Source organism: Pristis pectinata, chromosome 6, assembly GCF_009764475.1.
Source record: "Pristis pectinata isolate sPriPec2 chromosome 6, sPriPec2.1.pri, whole genome shotgun sequence".
Classification (NCBI taxonomy): Eukaryota; Metazoa; Chordata; class Chondrichthyes; order Rhinopristiformes; family Pristidae; genus Pristis; species Pristis pectinata.
In genome coordinates this window covers 68563376-68586575 of record NC_067410.1, presented here as the reverse complement: position 1 = coordinate 68586575, position 23200 = coordinate 68563376, and the positions used below count along the sequence as shown (strand labels likewise).

The following is a 23200-nucleotide window of genomic DNA, read 5'->3' as shown; positions in this document are numbered from 1 at the left end:
AGTGGGCACCCTTCTGTGTTAACCCAATCGCTCAGTACTTGGTCCATAGCACTCTGTGCCTAAGCAATTCAAGTGCTCATCCAGAGACTTAAATGCTATCGGTGATCCAGTTTCAACTACTCTCTCAGACAGTGCATTCCAGGTGTAAAACACTCTGATGCTGGAGGAACTCAGCAGGCCAGGCAGCATCTGTGAAGAAAAGCAGGCGGTCAGCGTTTCGGGTCAGGACCCTTCTTCAGGACTGAAGATAGGAAAAGAGGAAGCCTGACATAAAGGAGAGAAAAGCAGAGCAGTGATAGGTGGACAAAAGAGGGGTGGACACAAGGTGGTGATAGGTAGATGCAGGTAAGAGATAGTGATAGGCAGGTGCGGGGGAGGAGGGGAGTGCAGATCCACTGGGGGATGGGTCAAAGGAGGAAAAAAGGGGTAAGAAAAAAGAGATGCTAGGAAAGGGAAGAAAAGAAGAGGCCTGGGGGGTGTGGGGATTACTTGAAGTGGGAGAATTCAATGTTCATGCCATTAGGCTGGAAGGTGCCGAGATGGAAAATGAGGTGCTATTCCTCCAGTTTGCGTTTGGAATTCTCCTGGCAGTGGAGGGGGCCAAGGACTGGCATATCTGTGATGGAGAGGGAGGGGGAATTGAAGTGACTGGCAATGGGGAGATGCAGATCACGGTTACAGATGGAGCACAGGTGTTCTGCGTAACGGTCACCTAGTCTGCGTTTGGTCTCGCCAATGTAGAGGAGGCCACACTTGGAGCACTGATGATATTAAGGGAGGTGCAGGTAAATCTCTGTCTCACCTGAAAGGACAGTTTGGGTCCCTTGATGGAGGTGGTGTAGGGGCAGGTGTTGCACCTATGGTGAGGGCAGTGGAAAGTTCCCGGGGTGGGGCAACGAGGGAGTCGTGGAGAGAGCAGTCCCTGTGAAAGGCAGAAAGGGGTGGGGAAGCGTAAGATATACTTGGTGGTGGGGTCCTGTTGGACATGGTGGAAATGGCAGAGAATGATGTGTTGAATATGTAGGCTGGTAGGATGAAATGCGAGGACAAGGGGATCATATCCCTGTTGTATCTGGGAGGGGTGGGGGTGAGAGCAGAGATGCGGGAACCGGAAGAAATGTGGGTGCAAGTTGTCTCGACCACAGTAGAGGGGAAGCCACAGTTAGTCAAGAAGTTGGACATCTCGGATGTCCTGGAGTGGAAAGCGTCATCACGGGAGCAAATGCACCGGAGGCAGAGAAATTGGGGGGGAAAAAAGGCACCCTTGGTCCGACAGAGTGGGATGAGCTGTAATTGAAGTAGCTGTGGGCATCAGTGGGTTTGTAAAAGATGTCGGTGGATAAGGAATCTCCTAAGATGGAGATGGAAAGATCAAGGAAGGGGAGAAAGGTGTCAGAGATAGTCCAAGTGAATTGGAGAGCAGGGTGATAATTTATGTCAAAATTTATGAAACTGTTGAGTTCCGCACGGATACAGGAGGTGGCACCAAAGCAGTCGTCGATTTAGCAGAGAAAGATTTGAAGAATGAGTCTGGAGCAGGCTTGGAACAGAGACTGTTCAACGTAGCTAATGAAGAGACAGGCACAGCTGGGGCCCATGTGAGTGCCCATGGCTAAGCCCTTGATCTTTAGAAAGTGAGAGGAATCAAAAGTGAAGTTGTTTAGAGTGAGGACAAGTTCAGCCAGGCGGAGGGGAGTGTTAGTGGAAGAGGACTGGTTCTGTCTCTGGTCAAGAAAGAAGCAGAGGACAGTGAGGGTAGGGAATGGAGGTCTATAGGTACTGGATGTCCATGGTGAAGATGAGGTTGTGCACACCTGGGCTCTATCCATAACCGCGCTCTGCATCTCTGGTTTGCCAGTCACTTCAATTCCCCCTCCCACAGATGTGTCGGTCCTCAGCCTCCTCCACTGCCAGGAGAATTCCAAGCGCAAACTAGAGGAACAGCACCTCAGATACCCCTCCATACCCACCATGCCACTTCTTTTCTTCCCTTTCCTTGCCTATATCTATTTTTTCTACCACCCCTTTTTTTCCTCCTCACCTTTGACCCATCCCCTGGTGGATCTGCTCTTCCCTCCTCCCTGCACCTGCCTATCACTATCTCTCACCTGCATCTACCTATCACCTCCTTGTGCCCACCCTGCCTCCCCTCTTTTGTCCACCTATCGCTGCTCTGCTTTGCCCTCCTATATATTGGGCTTCCCCTTTTCCTACCTTCAGCCCTGAAGAAGGGTCCTGACCCGAAATGTTGACTGCCTGCTTTTCTCTACGGATGCTGCCTGGCCTGCCGAGTTCCTCCAGCATCATCGTGTTTTTCATCAAGATTCCAGCATCTGCAGTCCTTTTGTTTCTCGAGTGCACTCCAGGTACTTGTCATTCTCTGGGTGAAGAAAGTCCCCCTCATCCCCTCTCGTTGTCTTCCCTGTTACCTTAAAACTTTGTCCCCTAGTTTTATGTACTTGTGGGGAAAAGTTTCCTGCAGTCTATCCTATTTATACCCAATTTTATATACCTTAATCATAGTCTCCACTTAACCTCCTCTATTTCAGGGAGAAATGACCTAGCTTCTCCAGTATATCCTCATAACTGAACTGTTCCATTCCAGGCAACATCCTGGTGAATCTCATCTGCATCTTCTTCAGTGCCTTTGTATCCTTCCTATAGCTTGGTGACCAGAAATGCACGCAGTACCTGAGCTGTGCTCTGACCAAGCTTTTATAAAGTAACCTCCCTACTTCTCTATTCAGTGCTCTAACTAACGAAAGCCATTATGCCATATACGTATGCTTTCTTAACCATGTCTACCTGTGTTTCCCACCTTCAAAGCTCAATGGACTTGTACTCTGAGGTCTCTCTGTTCCTCAGTACTCCATTCAAGACCCTACCATTCATAGTGTATGCCCGAGCCTCATTAGTCCTCCCAAAATGCATCATCACACATTTGTCTGGATTAACCTCCATCTGCCATTTTTCATCCCATTTCACCAAAACATCATTACTTCTCTGCAGTTTAAGACTACCTTCCAAACTATCAACAACTCCATCCATCTTTGTGTCATTTGCAAATTTGCTTATTTTGCCTCTTACATCTAAGTCATTCACAGATATTACAAACAGCAGGGATCCCAGCTCTGATACCTGTGGGACACCACTAGTCACAGTAGATAAATCACAAAAACCACCTTATACTCTCACCCTCTGTCTCTTAATTGCCTAACCAATTTTGGATCCAGTTCACCAATTTGACATGGATCCCATGGGCCCTGATCTTTTGATCCAGTCTCCCACGTGGGACCACGTCAAAGCCTTTACTAAAGTCCATGTAAATCACATCTTCTGCCCTGCCCTCATCAATATACTTAATTATTTTTTCAAAGAATTTAGTCAGATTGGTCAGACAAGATCTGCCCTTGAGAAAGCCATGTTCGCCATCTCTGATTTGTCCCTGCTTTCCAAGTGATCATTAATCGTCTCCCTCAGAACATCTTCCAGTATCTTCCCTACTGCTGATGTTAGGTTCATAAATCTATAGTTACCAAGCTTTTCCCTGCTGCCTTTGTTAAAAAGGGGACCAAATTTGTTGTGATCCAGTCATCTGGTACCTCGCTTGTGTTCAGCTAAGACTTAAATCTCAGCCATCTTTCCTTGTCCCTTGCAATAGCCTCCAAGTACCTCTTCTTTATTTATGGAGACCTGCAGTAGAATTTCACCTATCCCTTCACTGAATTCTCCAACTGCAAAGTCTGTTTCCTTTGTGAATATCATAATATCTACCAGTGCAATCTGTAAACTTCAAGGAGAAAAGTCAGTGTTGTGGGAAATGCTACCATTATTGAAGCTACTTCTATTTGGATAAGTGCAAATTTGTTGTGTGGATTTTTTGTAGTATTTTTCCTTCATTATTTTGTGATTTTTTTTATATATGCATCAGGTCATTAGCTGTTTTGGTTAATTTATATTGTTGATGTGGATCATCTTTGGGTATGCAAGACACATACTGAAATTGTGTGCCCAAATACCCGGTTTATTTAGCTTTAACTTCATGAGACTTTAACTTCATCAGTCATTATGAAGGGGAAATTTATTTGCGGTCATTTTATAATTTTGTTCATATTTCCTTTATAGGCACAGTCAGAATTGAGATGTTTCGAAATATGCAGAATACAGAAATAATCAGGAAAATGACTGAAGAGTTTGATGAAGTGAGTCCCCATTATTTCATTGAACAATGTGCAGTATGTACAAATTTCGATGGTCTCAAGACTGAACCCATTGTTATATTTTTTGATATTCCTTGGCATAAAAGCTAAATATTCGGTTCAGTGAGTTCTTTTTGGATTGTAGAAATTCAAATTTAATCTTAAATGATCACATGGGAAAGAGGCAAAAAATCTACTTTTGTATTAATTACCAGAATAATGTCGAATGTAAATTCCAAAAAATACTTGTTCTTGAATCTAAAACAATATTAAAAGTATATGTGAGCCCGAATTTTTCCACAATTAAAACTGCTGCAGCCATGGGGAAAAAAGTAATACTGGGCCAATTGTTCTGGACCTGCTGCCCAAACAAGCCATTTGTGGAGTCCACCCACTTACAGTAACCTGATTCAGATGCATGCAGCCAGCTGAGCTGACCTTTTTGTTCCTGAGAGGCATCCAACAAGATGGCACAGACTCGCACATGGAACAAGTTGTACACTTAAGATCTTAAGGCCCATGTTCTTGGAGTGCCCAGACAGCTTTTGATAGGACACCACAGCCAAGGGGCTTTCTGATGATCAGAAACTCAAAAGTAGTTCAAATACATTTAAATTTTTAAAAAGTTGGCTGAAAATTAAAAAGATAAGAATTTAATTCAAAATAACAACAAATAATTAAAAATAATAATGTAAAATAAAACTGCTTACCTTCCGTTGCCTTTAATCACAGAGTCTGAAACCCATTTAAGTGAATGGGGTTGCAGTTTTTAATCCCATTCAGCCCTGCTGTAAACCTTGGGTTGGATGCAGTATGCATCTGTCCTGTCTGCTCAGCACATCAGTGAACCACCTCTGGACTTCGAATGCAGCTTTTTTTGGATTTCTACATTTGATCATGACATGCAGAAGCCCAAGATTAGTTAAACCATGGGATGAAGCTGTTTTCTCTGTAACCACTGACTACAGGTAAGCATGATATGGGCCAATTTCAGTACTCTACCCATCTGGTCAACTAATATCCTTCAGTAAAAGAAGTCTGATATCCTTATCTTTTCTGGCTGCATTGTTAGTCCAGGCACACAGCAATGTGAGTATTTAAATACCATCTGAAATAGCTGAGAGAGCCATTCAGTTGTGCCATAACTGCTATGGCGTTGAGTGTTTCTTCATCTTGTGAACCGCAGTAGTTCCAGAAGGTGGCTAATCATCACCTCAAAGGCAATAAATGCATCCGGATCCTGTCTGTAAAATAGGAAAAAAGCAAGTGGATTATTAATTCTAGACAAGACCATATTAAGAGTCATCTTATCTAGTTACTTTTCGTGAGCTTTGAGTATTTTGATGAGTAATGCTATCTTGGACTCAGTTTACAAATATGTTTGTTTGGTATTTTGCTGCGAATGTGGGTCAAGAAAAATAGGAATGTTATATGTATTGTGAGTAAAACTCTTGCTACAGACCATTTAATGACCTTTAATTAAGATTATAATTGAGAATATGTTTATTTTCAGGACAGTGGAGATTATCCACTAACAATGCCTGGTCCACAGTGGAAGAAATTTCGCTCCAATTTCTGTGAGTTTATTGGAGTGCTGATCCGGCAGTGTCAGTACAGTATTATTTATGATGAATACATGATGGATACAGTGATTTCTCTGCTAACTGGGCTTTCAGATTCCCAAGTTCGAGCCTTCAGGCACACCAGTACGTTGGCTGGTAAGTTGATAACTTTGTGCAAACAATTTATGAAGGATTTTTGTTTAAATGCTAAAGTACATACTGTGATGTACGCCTTAAACACAGAATATAAATAAGTGGTAACATGAGTGAATTCTCAGGCTTGAATTGGACACATGCAACACAATGTATGTGTGAAATCACGGTATTACTGAACTTGCAGCAAGTTTAGATTTTAATGCAAACCCTAAGCAGAACAACAACATTTACTCATATAGCATGTGTGGTACAGATAAATTCAAGGGTGTGACCAGGAAAAATTGGCTGTTGAGACTAAGCAGGAGGTAGAAGCAATGATCAAATGCTCAGGCACGGTAGTGTAGTGGTTAGCGTAACGCTATTATGGCGCCAGCAACCCGGGTTCAATTCGGCCACTGTCTGTAGGGAGTTTGTACATTCTTCCCATGTCTGCGTGGGTTTCCTCCGGGTGCTCCGGTTTCTTCCCACATTCTAAAGATGCAGAGGTTAGGAAGTTGTGGGCATGCTATGTTGGTGCGGGAAGCATGGCGACACTTGTGGGCTGCCCCCAGAACACTCTACGCAAAAGATGCACTTCACTGTGTGTTTCGATGAACATGTGACTAATAAAGATATCTTACCAAAATAATGCCTTTTGATAATGCTAAAGGAGAACTGATCATTGGATAGTTTTGAGCACTGGAGCACCTTGCAGGGAAAGTGAGCCCAAGGCTACAAAGGGATTTAAACACGATAAGAATTTTAAGTTGGAACTGTTAGGGAATGAGAACCCAGGGAAAGTGCAAAGAAAATGGAAAATATAAGTACATTGACTTGATCTACATTCTTGATTTATTGCATTGCTGTACCGTTAAAAGACATTCTCAGCAAGTTTTATAGCTTAAATCAGATCAGTCTGAATCTATGTGAATGTTGTAGATCAGCAAGGGCAGGAGTAGTAACTGAAATGAATATTGAGAAGCTAATTAGGGGAGCATGGCAATTGTCTTTACAAAGTGACGATTTGTCTGGAAAATAGTTAAGTTTGAGTCATTGTTGGTATTGTGTGCATTCTATTTGCTGATACTCAGAAATTAGTCATTTCAATTTTACAAGTATGCAATTTGTTTCTCCTGTGTTCTTTTGGAGTAGGTATTTTGGGAGGATGATACCAATTTTAGATTTACTACAGATTTATTTTAACTGCTAAAATGTTGGCATTCAGAGGCTGAACAGTGAATTCAAATTTTTGTGGTAGCTTTCGGGCCTAAATTTGAATTCAGATTGAACACTTGAGGTGATGGCTGCTTTGTCAGCTGGCTTTTACATACGTTTCTCAAGTAAACTCATACAGCCTTTCTCTGAGTGAATCTGAGCCTATAGACTAAAGTTTCTCATCGTTCAAAAAAAAAAGTTGGTCTCACTTAAGCAGATTTGTTTTAACTGTCTTTTAACTTGCTACAGCAACACCGTAAATCAAGATTGTAAATTGAGTTAATGTGCACTTATACTTTCCAGTTGTTTTGCATTTTCACCAATATTTGTTCTAACATTTCACCTAATGCTCTCTATTCCTATCAACTTCCATCCAGTTAGCTGAGCAGCAATTCTGGTTGTCAAAATACCCTGTTTGTTTCATGTGTAACTTTTCATATGTACTAATCTAAAAGTAATTTGGCAGTTCATTTTTTCAAAGCAGTTTGGTGTTTACTGATAGTAAAGGATGAACTTGTCAAATAGATTTATGAAGATCTTTTGCTATTTGTATCAAGAATTGTTTGTTTTGATGTTACTGCTTTTTGAACTCCATCAAAGAACTTCAAAGGAAAAAAGATGAAATTCTGTTGAAATCACCTATTTAGACTGACATGATTAAATTCAACATGAGCATCTACGATATAATTTAGGTGGTGTTTAAATGATTTTAATAAAGTTTAACTCACATAAAATGTGTATTTTCATAAACTGTGAGGATATAAATATGTTTGCGCTTAGTGATTAACACAACACAAAAAGTATCAATTTATCGTTAACAATTTTACTCTTCTCATTACAGCCATGAAGCTGATGACTGCATTGGTGAATGTGGCCTTAAACTTGAGTATACATCAGGATAATACACAAAGACAGTATGAAGCTGAAAGGAACAAAATGATAGGCAAACGAGCTAATGATAGATTAGAATTACTTCTACAAAAGAGAAAGGAGGTAAGATTTTGAGTCTGCTCTGTTATTTTGGTAAGTGAAAATCAAAAAAAACTACAGATGTTGGAAAAATGCAGATACAAATCTGAAATCTGGTCAGGCTGAGTTTTTCCAGCATTTTCTGTTTTTTTTCCTGACTTCCTGCATCTTTTTGCCTGACCTGCTGATTTTTCCAGGTTTTTTTTTCCTACTTTGGTAAATGTTTTACGTTTAGAGTATACATAATCATAAATTCTTGAAACATATCTAAATATACAAATGGGAGGAGGAATTGTACATTTTTATAGTGATGCTATGGCTTTGTTAACTATTTGATTCAGAAGTAAAGCATGAAAAATTGCAGGCACAAGGTTTTGAGACACAAGTAATTAGTTAACATTTTGAAAAATATTAATATAAAATTAAAATAATTCAGCGTAATAGACCATACCGTTTGACCTTTAAGTCGGTGGCTATGTTTTGGTTGTATTTTATTCTCAACATGTTTTTACCTTTGCTGTATTAGAAATATGCACTGTGATCGAAGACTTCATATTAAAATAAGCAATAAATGTTAACAAATGTCTGAAATATGAAAATATCTAAATGTTGGAAATAATGAATCAAAGTTTTGAAAGTTGTTCTTTCAACTTTCAAACAAGTTTCCATTTCAAACACCTTTATGGGAGATCATGAAAAAGTATGTATACAAATAGACCAGTCAGAGAGGGAGATGATTTGCAAATGGTCCAATCTCTGATAGAAAACCAGTTGTTTGGTTAATTTGCAAATTGCTTAACAGAAACTGTTAATTAACACAGTGAGATGGTAGAAAGACTAAGAATGTTTGGAGTGATAAAAGCAAGCAGAAGGCAAACAAACAACATGAGAGAATGCAGAAGCAAAATGTGCCAGTGCAATTGGTCTGAGCCAACTCTGTTGCTTGCTTTATTGCATTTTGGAGCATTATCAATCATCTTAAGACATAGTGTGACAATGGAACACTGGAAGAAAACCTATCGAAAGGAGGAGTTGAGGAACTGGGATTCAAGAAGAATAGTTATGGTTAACAAAACAGACTGAGGGTGAGAGAGGTAATGAAATGGTTTGCAGAATAATCCACAAATATTTGGTGTCTGAGTGGAGGACTGGCATAAGTTTTGCAAAAGATTGTGTTAAACTTTACCCTGCAATATCAGTAATTCAATCCCACTGGATTCAAAGGAGAAAAAGGGCTTTGTCAAGAGATAACATATGACTTCGTGGCAGTCTACAACAGTTTTCTTGATGGCAGGAGTATTTATATTGAGATTGCTGAAGTGGTTCATCACCTTGAGTTTTACTGTTTCAATCCCACTGGAGAAGCACATTGATTAATTACTTAACATCTCATTTATTGGATGTAATATGTTAAGAGGTTACAAAGATCTGGTAATTTGTCGAACTATACTTTAAAGGGTCCATGTCATCAGGGATTTCTTTCTAGGAGATAGATGTGTTGCAGCAGAGTAGTGATGGCTTTAGTTTATGTTCAGCTCTGCTGTATCTGAGATAGGATTACTTGATCCTGACATTAGATAGCTGAAACTGAAGTTGTTAAATTCTCAGAACTAATATCCCTCATCTTGAGCACAGGAAATTAAAACAAGGTTCAGCAATGTCAATATAAACAATATTTTTGCTTCCACTGCAGTGAATGAATATTTTCAAGTTTTTGAACTAATATTCCTCATCTCAATGAGCATAGGAAAAGAAGACAAGATTCAGCAAAGTCAATATAAACAGCATCTTTTTCCACTGCAGTGGAGGAACATTCTTTTTTTAAGTTAATTTATGATAATTAATTGCAGATAATTCAAAAGTTCACATGGTTGAAACAATTATTCAAATACATCAATATGTATCAAATGCGTACTGCTTTATGGCCATTAGTCTTGCATTTTTAGAGGGTGCAGAATAAATAAAAAACTCCCTCTTAGCAATTCAGCATATAATTTATTGGAGTAAAAAAAAGTGGCAGGTGGTGGAAATCTGAAGCAGAAAATACTGTTCAGCATTCAGCAGGTCAAGTAGCACTAGTGAGGAGGTGAAACAGAGTTAACTTTTCAGGACTAGGATTGTTCTTCAGACTTGACAAGTTTAAAAGAATATGAGCATGTTAAGTTTCAGATGAGGGAGGAGTGGAGAGAACAGAGGGAATATCTGTGCTGGAGTGCAGACCAAAGTCATCAAGGTAATAATTTAAGACCAGCAGCTGGAAACAAAAGAAAAAAACATTAAAAAGGATTACAACCTCATTTGTGACCTGGAACCTGTCAAAGCGGTGGCAACTTCTTACATTTTAGTTGGACTGATTTTGGAAGTTCAGCTGATGCACAGTTCATAAGTACGAAAATACTATATTTCCACTATAATTACTCTTCCTGGTCAGCAGCTCCAAGACTCCGTCTTAATAACAATTAGATATACATTTTGATTAATGTGACTAACTGACTTGTGAACAGTGTGGATAGTAGTCTTGGGCTACAGGGTGATGTCAGTCAATGTGATGGTGAAATGGGCTGAAAAATGGCAGATGGAGTTTCATCCTAATAAATGTGAGGCAATGCATTTTGGGAATAGTAATGAAACCAAGACATGTACCACGAATGGCAAGGTCCAAGGGAGTATTGAGAAACAGGGACCTTGGTGTGTGAACCCAAATATCCATGAAAGTGATAGTACAGGTAGATCAGGTAGTTAAGGCATATGGGATGCTGGCCTTCATTAGTCAAACTATCAGGAACAGGGAAGTTATACTCCCGACTTTATAAAACGTTGGTCGGACCTTGTCTGGAGTACTGTGTGCGGTTCTGGCCACCACACGATAGGAAAGATGTGATAGCATTGGAGAGGGTGCAGAGGAGATTCGCAGAATGTTGCCTGAGATGGAGCATTTCAATTATGAGGAGAGACCGGTGAAGCTAGGTTTTCCCTGGAGTGCAGGAAGTTAAGAGGGGACATGATTGTGATATAAAATTACGGAAGTGTAGATTGGCTAGACTGCAGGAATCTTTTCCCCTTATCAGAGGTGATTAAAACTAGAGGACATAGATTTAGGGTAAGGGACAAAAGATTGAGGGTATCTGAGAAGGACATTTTTCACCCAGAGAGTAGTAAGTACCTGGAATGCACCACTGAAGTGGTGAAACCAGAGTTGCTAACATGGAAAAAGTGTCTAGATATGCACTTGAATCGATGAGGCATTGAAGGCTCGGGACCAAGTACTGAAAGACGTGATTAATAGGTGGGTGCCCACTGGTCGGCGTGGGTGTGGTGGGCTGCATGGCCCGTGTCTATGCTGTATGACTCTGACGAGAATAGTTTTACATTCACCATAGCTCAAGGTGAAAGTTATGCTTGGCAGCATTTTCATATTTTCCAAAAGCTTTCTTCACTGCTTTTCACTCTTGACATCTTAAAATGTTCCTTTCATTCCAAGTACCTCTACCGTTTGACCATTTCAACAGTTTTGGTTTGTTGAATTATGTTAAAGTATGTATTTATTTCTGGTACAATAGATATAATACAGTTCATTGACTGCTTATAAAATTTTGTTTCCTGTTAGCTTCAAGAGAATCAAGATGAAATAGAAAACATGATGAACTCTGTTTTCAAGGGTATTTTTGTGCACAGATATCGGTAAGTGATACCTGCAAACTGGATTTAGTGATAACTTGTAACAAGTTGGAGTTGTGCGAGTAAGCAGTTTATTGTCATTAAAGCAGAAAATACTGGAAATGCCAAGCATATCAGAGTGCATCTATGGAGAAAAACTTAACATTTTGGACTGATTACTTTCATCAGAAATAGAAACCTTTATAGAAGTTTTAAAACACTGGGAAAGAGAGGGAAGAGAATAGCAGGAATATTTATGTTAGAGTAAGATACAGAAGAGATTAAATGATCAAATAATGATGGCACAGGGCAAAAGCTGAATGGAACAAGAATACAAGATGGGAGCATGAAGGATGATGTAAGTTGTAGATGAGTGGAACTTTGGATCACCCTAATGCACTGAACAGGGATGTTCAACAAAACGGTCTGATAATTAGCATTTAGTATGCCTGGTGCAGAAAAAAAAGACATGAGCAATGAATGTAATAAATTCGTAGTTCAGGTAAATCATTGCTTTATCTAAAAATACTGCCCTTGAATGATGTGGAGGGAATAGGTAAAAGTGCTCAAGTGGCAGAGTAGCAGGTTTTGACAAGGAAAAAAATGATATGGTAAGTCCTATAGGGCAAGAAAAGGATGAGATGATGGTAGTCCTGCTGATGGATCTTTGGGAGTAGGAAGAAGCAGTTACGCATGATATAAGGAAATTGAAGCCTGTGGAGAGAATTTCAGAGAAGATCATTGAAAGTGTGGAAAACATTGGTTTTGTATTCAGTAGTGTTATCATGGTCCAGAATAAGATAAGGGAATGCGCCAGAGTGTTAGTTTTCGTCCTTCAGAAGATAAAGCATGGATCACCAAATGGCAAAGTATTAATGTTAGTGACAATGTTCACATTGGCCTAAAGTGATGAAAGTGCTTCCAATTCAGAGGGTAATAGGTTAGAATAAGTGAGTGAAGTAGAAGAATTGTTGTGGTTGAAGTGATGCCAATAAATTACTATGAAAAGATCCAGAATGGATAAGAAGTTAGAGGAATCCAGATGGATTAAGAATTCTGGAAAAAACGAGGAATGCTCCACCATGGGGTAAAGATCCTGACAAAAACAGAATACAGGTACAAAAACCAAGGAAGAAGATCTCTATGTAAAGTTAGGCTCAACTCCTTAATGTTTATGCTGAGGTCTGATCTTAAAGATCAAAGGGGATGGTGAAAAGAAACGAGATGAGAATAAAAGGGAGAGTTCAGAGGAAAGGATGGGGAGAAAAGATTCAGCTGAGTGTTTGTATCCAACACCTGTTGAAGCTTGCAATCATTGAGCTGAAAGATGAGAATTTTTTATTCAAGTGCCTGATGAGATGTAGGATGAAAAGCAACTGCAGACCATGTAGCTTTAAGCAAGTTGATGCTGCTGAAGAGAAGATCAAGAAAATGTTTGAGTATGGATCTAGTGATGATGCAAGAGCAGTGACTTGAGGAACATTGAATATCTTGGTGATATCAGTGTTGGGTACAAGATATAAAATACGGAAATACAGTTTAAATGTACAGGGAATCAATTACAAGTGGAAATGGTCACTGGGGAGACAACAGTCTTGACTTTCATTATCTTATTTATCCTTCACCTCAATTGACACTTCAAAAAGTTCTTTCAGCTGCCAAGGATTGCAGACTTCAAGAGGTGTTGGGCACAAAACATGCAGCTGAATCTTTCTTTTCCATCTAGCACTTTTGACTTCATCTTTCCTATTTTCATTTCCTGAAGTACTTTCACCAACCCTTTTGATCTTGAATGATGAGTCTTTAGTTGAAATGTTAACTTCATCAGATATGCTCCACCTCACTGAACTTTGAGCTCAGGTTGACATTGAGATCATCTTTTGTTGCCTTCATCCCTTGATTTTCTTTTGGACAGTATCTTTACCTCATAGTGGAGCCTTCCTTGCATATAAAGTTCTTGATCCACCCAAACTCCTCCCTCTGGCCACTTACCCCCTCTAGATCTTTTCATTGTAAACTTATTGGTATCACTTTGACCACCTCAATTTTTACTCTCAGTCACTTATTTGAACTTACCGTCCTCTGAACTTGTAGCAATCTGATCATTTAAGAAAACAAGCTTTGTTTTATTCCTGAAAAAAAACGTTGAGAAGAAACAAAGCTTTGAACATTAACAAGGTAAAAGAGACACAGACTGAAGTCCTGACAGAGATGAAAGCAGAACTTCAAGGTTGAGCATTTCTCAGAGGGGATGCAATGAATTAAACAATACCAAAGTAAAATTTTGCAGATGCTGGAAATCTGGAGAAAAGTAAAAAGTGTTGTACCCGGTGTGTCAGGCAGTAGTGCTAGTGAAGCAACATTTCAGATCAATGACCTTCCAGCAGAAGTAGAAAAAGTTAATCATTTTTTAAGATACAGGATAAAATTGTGGGAGAATAGAAGAGACGGTCTATAATTTACTAGAATGAGGAGAAATTAAATAAAATAAACATAATTCATCTGTGGCAGGTGAGTTTTATACTATCATAGAGTCATAGAGCAATACAGCACAGATACAGGCCCAACAAGTCCAGCTGACCACGGTGCCCACCCAGCTAGTCCTGATTTCCTGCGTTTGGCCCATATCCCTCCAAGCCCTACCCCTCCATGTACCTATCCAAGTGCTGCTATTGTACCTGCCTCAACCACTTGCTCTGGCACCTCATTCCATATACTCACCACCCTCTGCATGAAAAAGTTGCCCCTCGGGTTCCTTTTAAATCTTTCCTCTCTCACCCGAAACCTATGCCTCCTAGCTTTGGACTCCCCTGGTGAAAAGACTGTTACCATCCACCTTATCTATGCCTCTCATAATTTTAAACATTTCTGTAAGGTTGCCCCTCACTCTCCTACATTCCAAGGAATAAAAACCTAGCCTGGCCAACCTCTTACTATAACTCAGGCCTTCTTGTCCTGGCAACATCCTTGTAAATCTTCTCTGCACTCTTTCCAGTTTAACCATGTCTTTTCTATAATAGGATGATCAAAACTTTACACAGTACTCCAAGTGCAGCCTCACCAATGACTAATACAACTGTAACATAAAGTCCCAATATTATAATTGTTTTACCTGTGAATATATTCTAGTCGGTATTGATCTGCAGCCAATTACACGTAATGAAATTTGTTTAATCTTTGAGTGTAGTTCTCAAAATTAGTTCTTTGCTTGACATTGCCATTTTTTTTAATAGTTAGTCTTTGTGTGTTGCCTGTTTACAAATGAAAATGGTTCAAACATATTTTGTAGGATAGTAGGATAAACTTTTAGTAATTAAAATGATGTGTGAGAGTTTAAATTTGGATTGTATTCTTTCCTAGTGACGCAATTTCGGAGATACGAGCCATCTGTATTGAGGAAATAGGTGTGTGGATGAAGAGCTACAGTGATGCCTTCCTCAATGACAGTTATTTAAAGTATGTGGGATGGACATTACACGATCGGGTGAGAATCGTCATTCTGATTAGTATTTGAGATGAACAAAAGTTTTTCTAGTTTCTGCTGCAGGTGCTGTCACAGTGCCTTTACATTGAACTATACTTTGAGGAAGTACTGTTTCAGCTCTGGTGATTAAGTTTACTTGTGCTTACATAAAGTGATGTTCTTATATTCTTGGCAATACAAATTAGAGGCATCTAATGGTGGCTAAAAGGACTGCATCACATTGAAGGTCCAGAATACTGACCAATTTTTGTATAAATTGCAACTAATGCAAAAGACTAACTTGGTTGGGAATATAGGAACACAAATAGGTTGTAGTTTTGAGTCTGTTTGATTAAATCTGGGCTGATCTGTGAACTGAATCCATTTATGCCTTGTGATATCTGGTTAACCTAAGTTGATCAGTGTGGAATTTCAAATTAATTCATACGGCATCAATGTCAAAGTTATACATGTAGAATTGTTCCCTGACTCTGCTTCTGAAAGTTGTTCTAATTTTTCATGCGATTTCCCCAAATCATAGATGTCCCATCTGTTCCTAGCATTTCACCATTTTAGAAATTATTCTTCATGGGTTCAAAGTATACAACCTCTTCCTTTCTTGCAGTATAATTTATTTGCTACAGTTTTGATGATTCACTTCATTTTTCAATATCTCATTTTAGTTTTTTAGTCCCGTCTACATTGCCTATCTTTGTGTTTTTGGTCAACTTTGTCCCAAAATCTGGTAAATTCAGTGAATAATTGAGCCCTCCCCCACCTGCAGTAAATTACTTTAGATTGCCTGTCATCAAATCCTGTTTGACAAGCTGTAAATGTTCACGGAAGAAGTCACTCCATCCTTGAACGTTGACCCTCTTGAAGAGCCTGCTTCTGTGCTATATCACAATATCTCTAACTGATGGTAGGCTAACTGGTCCATATTCTCTCTTTCATTTGTTAAGTAGCAGTGTGTGTAGTTTTTTATTTGAAAGCTATGGTTCCTGAATTGGGGAGAAATGGTCACCAAATTACACACTTTGCCATTTGAAGAATTTGCATGTATTCGCTTCACTTGGCTGAGTAAATTTGGCTTGGAGAAAATAGATTTTCAATTTTCATTGGCAGTGGATGTTAACAAAGAAGACTTCAGAGAGTTGAAATTGATTATGAATACTTTTTGCTTTAAAATTTAATATAATTCAGTAGAGGTCATTGCCTCTCTTGCTATTGGTGTAAAGAAAACTACATTTTCAATTTAATTTCAGTCCATGAGGAAAAAATGTTATGAAGGTAAGATTTTAGTTCTGCAATTAAGGATTGCTTTTGACACATTTTCCTCAAATTTAATACTAAATTGCCACTAATGTAGGTGGTTGATTTAAAAAAAAATCTGGATGGGAGAGAAGAGGCCATGTGGTATTCATGGGCATCTGAGAGAGGGGAAGTTTTGGGGAAAGAAGTGGGGAAAAACAGGAGTGACAGGATTGCTCTGAATGATGACTTAGACTCATTGGGCTGATTGGCCTCCTGTAACATAGGGAAATATGGAATAATATCATTACTATCAAAGTAGAAATTTGGAATAAAATTAGAATTAAAAATTGCTGGAAATGCTCTGCAGGTCAGGCAGCATCTGTGGAAAGGGAAACAAGTTCACTTTTCAGATCTGGGTTGGGCCTGACAAAGGGTCGTGGACCCGAAAGGTTAATGTTTTTTCTTTCTGCAGATGCTATCTCACCTGCTGAGTGTTTCCAGCATTTTCTGAATGTGTTTCAGATTTTCAGTATCTAAAGTTTTTAATTTCTTGAGGAAAAATTTGGTCTATATTTAAATAATTTTATGAACATAAAGACTTTTCAGTGTATTTAGTGTTTGGTCACACAGGCTTCATTAAAATCGTAAAATAGTGCAATTAAGTGTTTCCTAAATTCCACATATTTTTGGTTTAACAAACCCCTAATTTTCAAGTTTAGCAGGTGCCTTCTCATTTGGTTTCTTCACAAGCATGAGAATACTTTGGATTCCTAATCACAGAAGTGTGATTCCATTCATTGACCAAACAGAAATGGCAGCAAATCTATAGTGATGTTGCTGCTGTTAAGCTCTCAGTATTCTTTTGCACGACCCTGCATTCTTTCTAATAAATTTTGTTAACATTTCTTGAAAGATGTGGAAAATGCCAGAGACAGTGCTTGCATTATTCTTCTTCCTCAGTTTTATTTTGTTTGCAGACAAGCTAATTAATTATGCTTTGTCTCATTTGCATTTAGCAAGGTGAGGTGAGGCTGAAATGTCTGAAAGCTTTGCAGTCGCTCTACACTAATAAGGAACTCTTTCCGAAACTAGAACTCTTCACCAATCGGTTCAAGGTAACAAAATCCTTATTTAAGTGAACTGGAAGCTTGATAAATAAGTATTAATATTTTGGCAGTTTGTACAATTAATAGTTAATGAGTAATGATTAAAATATAAAATCAAATCATGGGTTCTTGAATAGCTGCTGATGTCTCTTGCAGTGTAACATTGGGATATATGCAGTGTTTGTTTAGTTCAGACTCGCTGTAGAGTTGCATCTACTGTGCAATATTGCAAAGCTTTTAAAAAGATTAATTGGTGTCATAAAGTGATAAAAGTTTAGATAGTTATGTAACTTCTGATTGTTATAATGCTGAGACACAAAAACACACACAACTGTTTCCTTGATTAAAAATATCCCTAACCAGTAAATGTAGGGAAGTGTGCAGCAAAGAAGCAGTGCAACTTATTGTGTCCATCTTGCACCACTCTATTCAGATGTATGTTTAAGCGAAGCGCATGTAGAACATTTGCAAAATAGTATTGTTACCTGAAATAATCCATAAAATTTCCTAGTGATTTTAATTACTGAGCTTTTGCTTGAAATTATTTCTATAGGATCGTATCGTGTCTATGACATTAGACAAAGAATATGATGTTGCTGTGGAAGCTATTCGATTGGTTACTTTGATATTGCAGTAAGTAGTTTTTATTCTTCCATTTTGCACTGATGTCCATTTTCTGAAGTTATGTCCATTAAATTGTCAACTTCTAGGTAATTAAGTTCTTAAAAGAAATGCTTTTTATCTAAGTATCTGAACAAACATTTCCAAAAGTTGTTCTCTACAGAATGTTTTGTATCTGTCGATTTCTTTACATGTTAACTCTGGGCCAGATTGTGTGTAACTTAGTCTGTGCCTTAACTCATTGAGTTCTGGGATGGATCAAGTGGTCAGATGCACTGGTGTATGACTTCCAGCATGTTCCTGATTTCTGCACTGCACAGAATTTGGGAGTGCATGTACTCACCAAAAAGACCTCATCAGCAATTCTTTTCTGAAATGCTGGCAAAAGGTGTGTATGTTTTGGTATTTGTGAGAATAGTTGTGATAATTCATATTGTTTTGATATTCATGAAACTCTGTATAGATTAATACATCAATAGTGTTGCAATTTTGTAACATATTTATTTGGTTTCCTTGGCTTTTCGATTGTTTTAGGGGAAGTGAGGAAGCATTGTCTAATGAAGATTGTGAGAATGTATATCACCTGGTATATTCTGCACACCGTCCTGTCGCTGTGGCAGCTGGGGAATTCCTAAACAAAAAGTAACATACTTGTGCATTTTTATCCTTTATTACATTTCAGTAAGATGTGATGATGTGTTCAAATAATTGAATATTATCAGTGAAACGTGTAATTAAATGATAGGACTTGGGTGGCAACTACTCAACATTTTAGTAATATCAAGACAAGCATTTGAATCATAAAGGCTATGGACTAGGTTCAGGTAAATGGGATTAGTATAGATGAGTACTTAATGGTTGGTAGAGTGGGCATGGTGGGCTGAAGAGCTTGTTTCTGTGCTGAATGGCTATAAATAAGTATTTCATTCAAATTTATTGTTAAAGTAGAACCAGGTTGGAGTCTGTCAAATAACAAGCAGTGATTAATTTGAATAAGGTGGAAGAGATTCAGATTTAAATTACAGCTAAGAACTGTTTTGCTGAAGTGAGGTTTTCCTAATTGTTTTACATGTTGTAAAAATGAATTTTCTTTCTCATTTGCAGTATTGTTAAAATTAACTACCTGTATTGCAGCTTTGTTGGCATCCTGGTATGATGGTTGCACTTGTATGAGTCAGAAGGTCTCTGATTCAAATTCTGTGCATTTGGGGATGTTGACTTTCAGATGAAATATTAGGACGTGGCCCCTTCCCACCTTGTTGGTGGCCATTAAAAAGGGTACGATACACTTTGAGGATCTCACTCAGTGGCCCCGGTGTCCTGGTCAATTCCTCAAACAAAATCACTAAAATGAAGTGTAAGCTTTATCTCATTGATGCTTGTGGAAAAACAGAAACCAAACCTTAAAACCCATGAAATAAAATCAGAAAACATTGGGAAATACTCTAAGTCAGGCAGCATCTGTGGAGAGTGAGAAAATAGTTCAGGTTGATCAATGTTCTTTACAAGCACAGCTATCTTGACTGTATCTTCTCCCACCCCGATTCCTGTAAGCACTCCATTTCATGGCTCTGTCTTAGATGTTCTGATTATAACACCTTCCATAACTCTGTCCCCAAGATGCATTTTTCCCCCCAAAGACTGGTTCGCTTCCATGGTAGTTGACTGATCTCTCAACAGTGTCTGTTCCATTTCCTACATTTCTGATAATGGGTTTCCCCTTATCTTCCCCCACAAGCCTCCACATACAATGGATCATCCTCTGTAATTCCCACACATTCGGTGTGATACCATCAGCTGTTATATCTTCCCCTCTTCCTCTATTTTCAGCATATTAAAGGGACCATTCCTTTCATCACCATCACCTGGTCATTCATCTATCTCCACCAGTACTTGTTCTGACTCACGATACCTTCCCATGCAACCACAGGCAATACAACACTTACACCTTTCCTTTCCCACTCTTCAGGGACCAAACAATCCCTCCAAGTGAAATGACTCGTACACTTTCCAGTTTAGCCTACCGCACTCAGTGCTTACAATATGGTCTTCTCTGCGTTGGAGAAACTAAATAAAGATTAGTTTGTCGAACACTTAAATTCAGTCCACAAGAATGACTGTATTTTTCAGTTCCTTGTCACTCTGACCTCTCTTTGGGCTTTTCCAATGTCCTTAGCTTGGAGAACAGTGTTTTATCTTTCAACCAAAAATATTACAGCCCTCAGGACTCGATATTAACTTCTAAAAATGCTTAATTGACTGCAAAACATTTTTGGGCATCCTGAGATTGTGAAACAAAAACAGAACATGTGCAAACAATAGGCTGAGTTGCATCTTTTGAAGGAAAAACAATTAAAGTTTCAGTTTGAACACCTTTCCTCATAAGTCTTTAATCTGAAACTTTATTTATCTTTCCATAGATGCTATGTAACCGGTTGAGTTTCAACAGCATTTTCTTTTTTTTTGTTTCAGATTCACAGCATCTGCAAGGTTTTTTATTTTCATTGAGATTGTGGAAGGTGCTCTGTAAATTCATGTTGTTTTACAATTGGTCTTCTGTGGGAAATGAAGCATTTGCAATGTGAAAACGGTACAGTAGATGGCAGCACAGAGTAAAGCAAACATTGGTGATGTCCACTGGATGGCAACATTGAGTGAAAACATTTAAACAGAAAATATGAGCCGGGAACATTCTGGATTTACAAGTGTTTCATATAGTTGATTTTAAAAGAATTTTGAAGTTCAATAAGTGTGTTAAAAAGTGAAAATGCAGAGTCAACAGACATTAGCTATTTTAAGCACATTCTGCTGCACTAATGTTTTTGAAAACCTAATCTTGTCATCTGGATTTACTTGTAAATTCACTGGTAAATCTGAGTTCAACTTATTTAACTTGGCTTCAGACCAGCTGAAGTGAGAATTGCATAAGACACAAGTTTTCTATGGTGCTTCATTTACTTTGATTTTTTTCTACCCTAATGTGTAATGGATATTGTTTTGTCAGTTATTACAGGTATGCTGTGGGAGGTTTCAGAGGATCTTTCTGTCACCTTTCTTTCCATCTCCCATAGCTCCAAATGCACATTAAAAAGAGTTCATGTAAAGGCTAATTTAGTCTATGAATTGAGGAAGCATGTTTTTGCTGTTCAAGATGATATGGTTTTAATTGCTTCTTTAAAAGACAAACTACATGATATCAAAACTTTTAATTTGTAGATTGTTCAGCAGACATGATCCACAAGCAGAAGAAGCCTACGCTAAGAGTAGAGGAAGGCATAGTGCAAATGGAAATCTTATTAAAATGTTGGTACTTTTCTTCCTAGAGAGTGAGGTAAGGATCTGATATCATGGAATGGAAAACTTGGCACAAAAGTCTTCTATTAATGGAAGGGCAAGCAGCTAAGATGAAATAACCAAAGAAAAGTAGTCCAGAGCTGCATTTATACTTTGCTTCACTCATAAGTAGATAACATGGAGATGTTGATACCTTCTTAGATGGTGCATGGGGATTTTGGGATCAGCCGACAAAAGGGCAAAGGGTATCTGAAATGAAATGAATAAAGAGGGGATGGTACCAAAAGATAAATGCATACAATAAAGGAAGAGTAATTGAGTCCACAAGTTTGTCCAAATATCAGGCCTACTGATGCTTTGTAAATGCAGAAAAATTAGTATTATTGGATTTAATGGTTTTTGAATGTCTACTTCAAAAGCTGTAGAATCTACCACATTCCACGATGTCTGACATTCACTTCTTGAAGGAAAAAACTTGCAAAGAAATGTTTTTGTTTCTATTCTACTGATAGGAACTGACATGTCCAGTGTTTCTGTCTCATTTGCAGGTCCCTCCTGCAGGCTGGCAAAGTTACAAATTTATAGATTTTTTGATTTAATGATTTTCATAATGTTTTATGAAAGAGTGCAACATATTAAACACTTTGTGTTTAAAACTTTTGCAGTTTGGTCTGCTTTGCCCCATTTTGCTGCTTAACTTAGTTTAAAAAAAATCTAATGTAGCAGTGAAATATGGGAAGTCTTGTTTTCTAATTAGCCTCTCCCCCACCGGCTAAGATCTACCCAGATTGGATACTACTTTCCAGAGCTGTACTGAAAAGGCAGTGGGGCAATTCCAATCTAAGTTGCAGCGCCATGAAGAGAGGAGCCTTCGTGGTGTGTCTTCAGCCAGGGGGACAGCTCGAGAAGCAAGATTTCACCAGCAGGGGATATTTCAGTGTAACCTTTCAACAAATGGTTAGCTGCTTGAGGATACTAAATGTGGCACTCATACCAGTTCTGAAAGACAAACAGTGAATCCTTCGCCATGCATTCAATCCTTATGTCCTTGTTCTTGATGTCATCACTTTGCTTAGAAGGTTCATTGAAGGGAGAAAAGGTTGGATAGCAAAGATATTCATGGCACCTGGGCAAGTATGAGAAGCATTAAAGTCAAGCTAGGGGCAGACAAGAATGGCAGTGTCATCCACCTAACATCGTGCCCGAGGTGAGGTAATCTAACGTTACAAGTTGCAGCTACCTGATTTACCAGGATCAGCCAGAGGGTGCTAAAGCTGTAGTGAGCCAGGGCATGAAGCGGTCTCTTGGAATCTGGGAGCAACATTGTGGACAATGAGGCACCCCAGCTCCTGGGAAACCAGGATGTATCATAAAGACTCTGGTATCCCTGCTCCAAGAATCCAGGACAGCACTGTGAAGAGCTGGTTATCCTACCTCTGGGAATCTGGGACAGTGGTGTGAAGAATGGGGGATCCCAACTCCGGGAAACCAGGGCAGCAATGTCAAGAGTGAAGTATGCCAGCTCCAGGAATCCGGGACAGTGACGTGAGGAATGGGGTACTTCAGCTTTGAAAATCTGGGATGTACCATAAAGAGTGAGACATTCCAGCTCTGGGGATCCAGGACGGCATCATGAAGAGCTGGTTATCCCAGTTCCAGGAATCCAGGACAGCATTGTGAAGAGCAATGTATCCAAGCTCCAGAAATCTGGGAGCAGCACCATGA

General features: G+C 38.9%; 1 protein-coding gene across 1 annotated transcript in view; it reads left to right on the top strand.

The window, feature by feature from the left end:
• Positions 1-23200, top strand: part of LOC127571428 (cohesin subunit SA-1) — a 178698-nt gene that overhangs the window by 133699 nt on the left and 21799 nt on the right. The window contains exons 6-14 of the mRNA XM_052017770.1: positions 4126-4202; positions 5713-5917; positions 7953-8104; positions 11688-11761; positions 15098-15221; positions 17471-17569; positions 18114-18193; positions 18716-18823; positions 21398-21512. Coding sequence (XP_051873730.1) covers positions 4126-4202; positions 5713-5917; positions 7953-8104; positions 11688-11761; positions 15098-15221; positions 17471-17569; positions 18114-18193; positions 18716-18823; positions 21398-21512 — 1034 coding nt within the window. The remainder of the gene's footprint in view (positions 1-4125; positions 4203-5712; positions 5918-7952; positions 8105-11687; positions 11762-15097; positions 15222-17470; positions 17570-18113; positions 18194-18715; positions 18824-21397; positions 21513-23200) is intronic.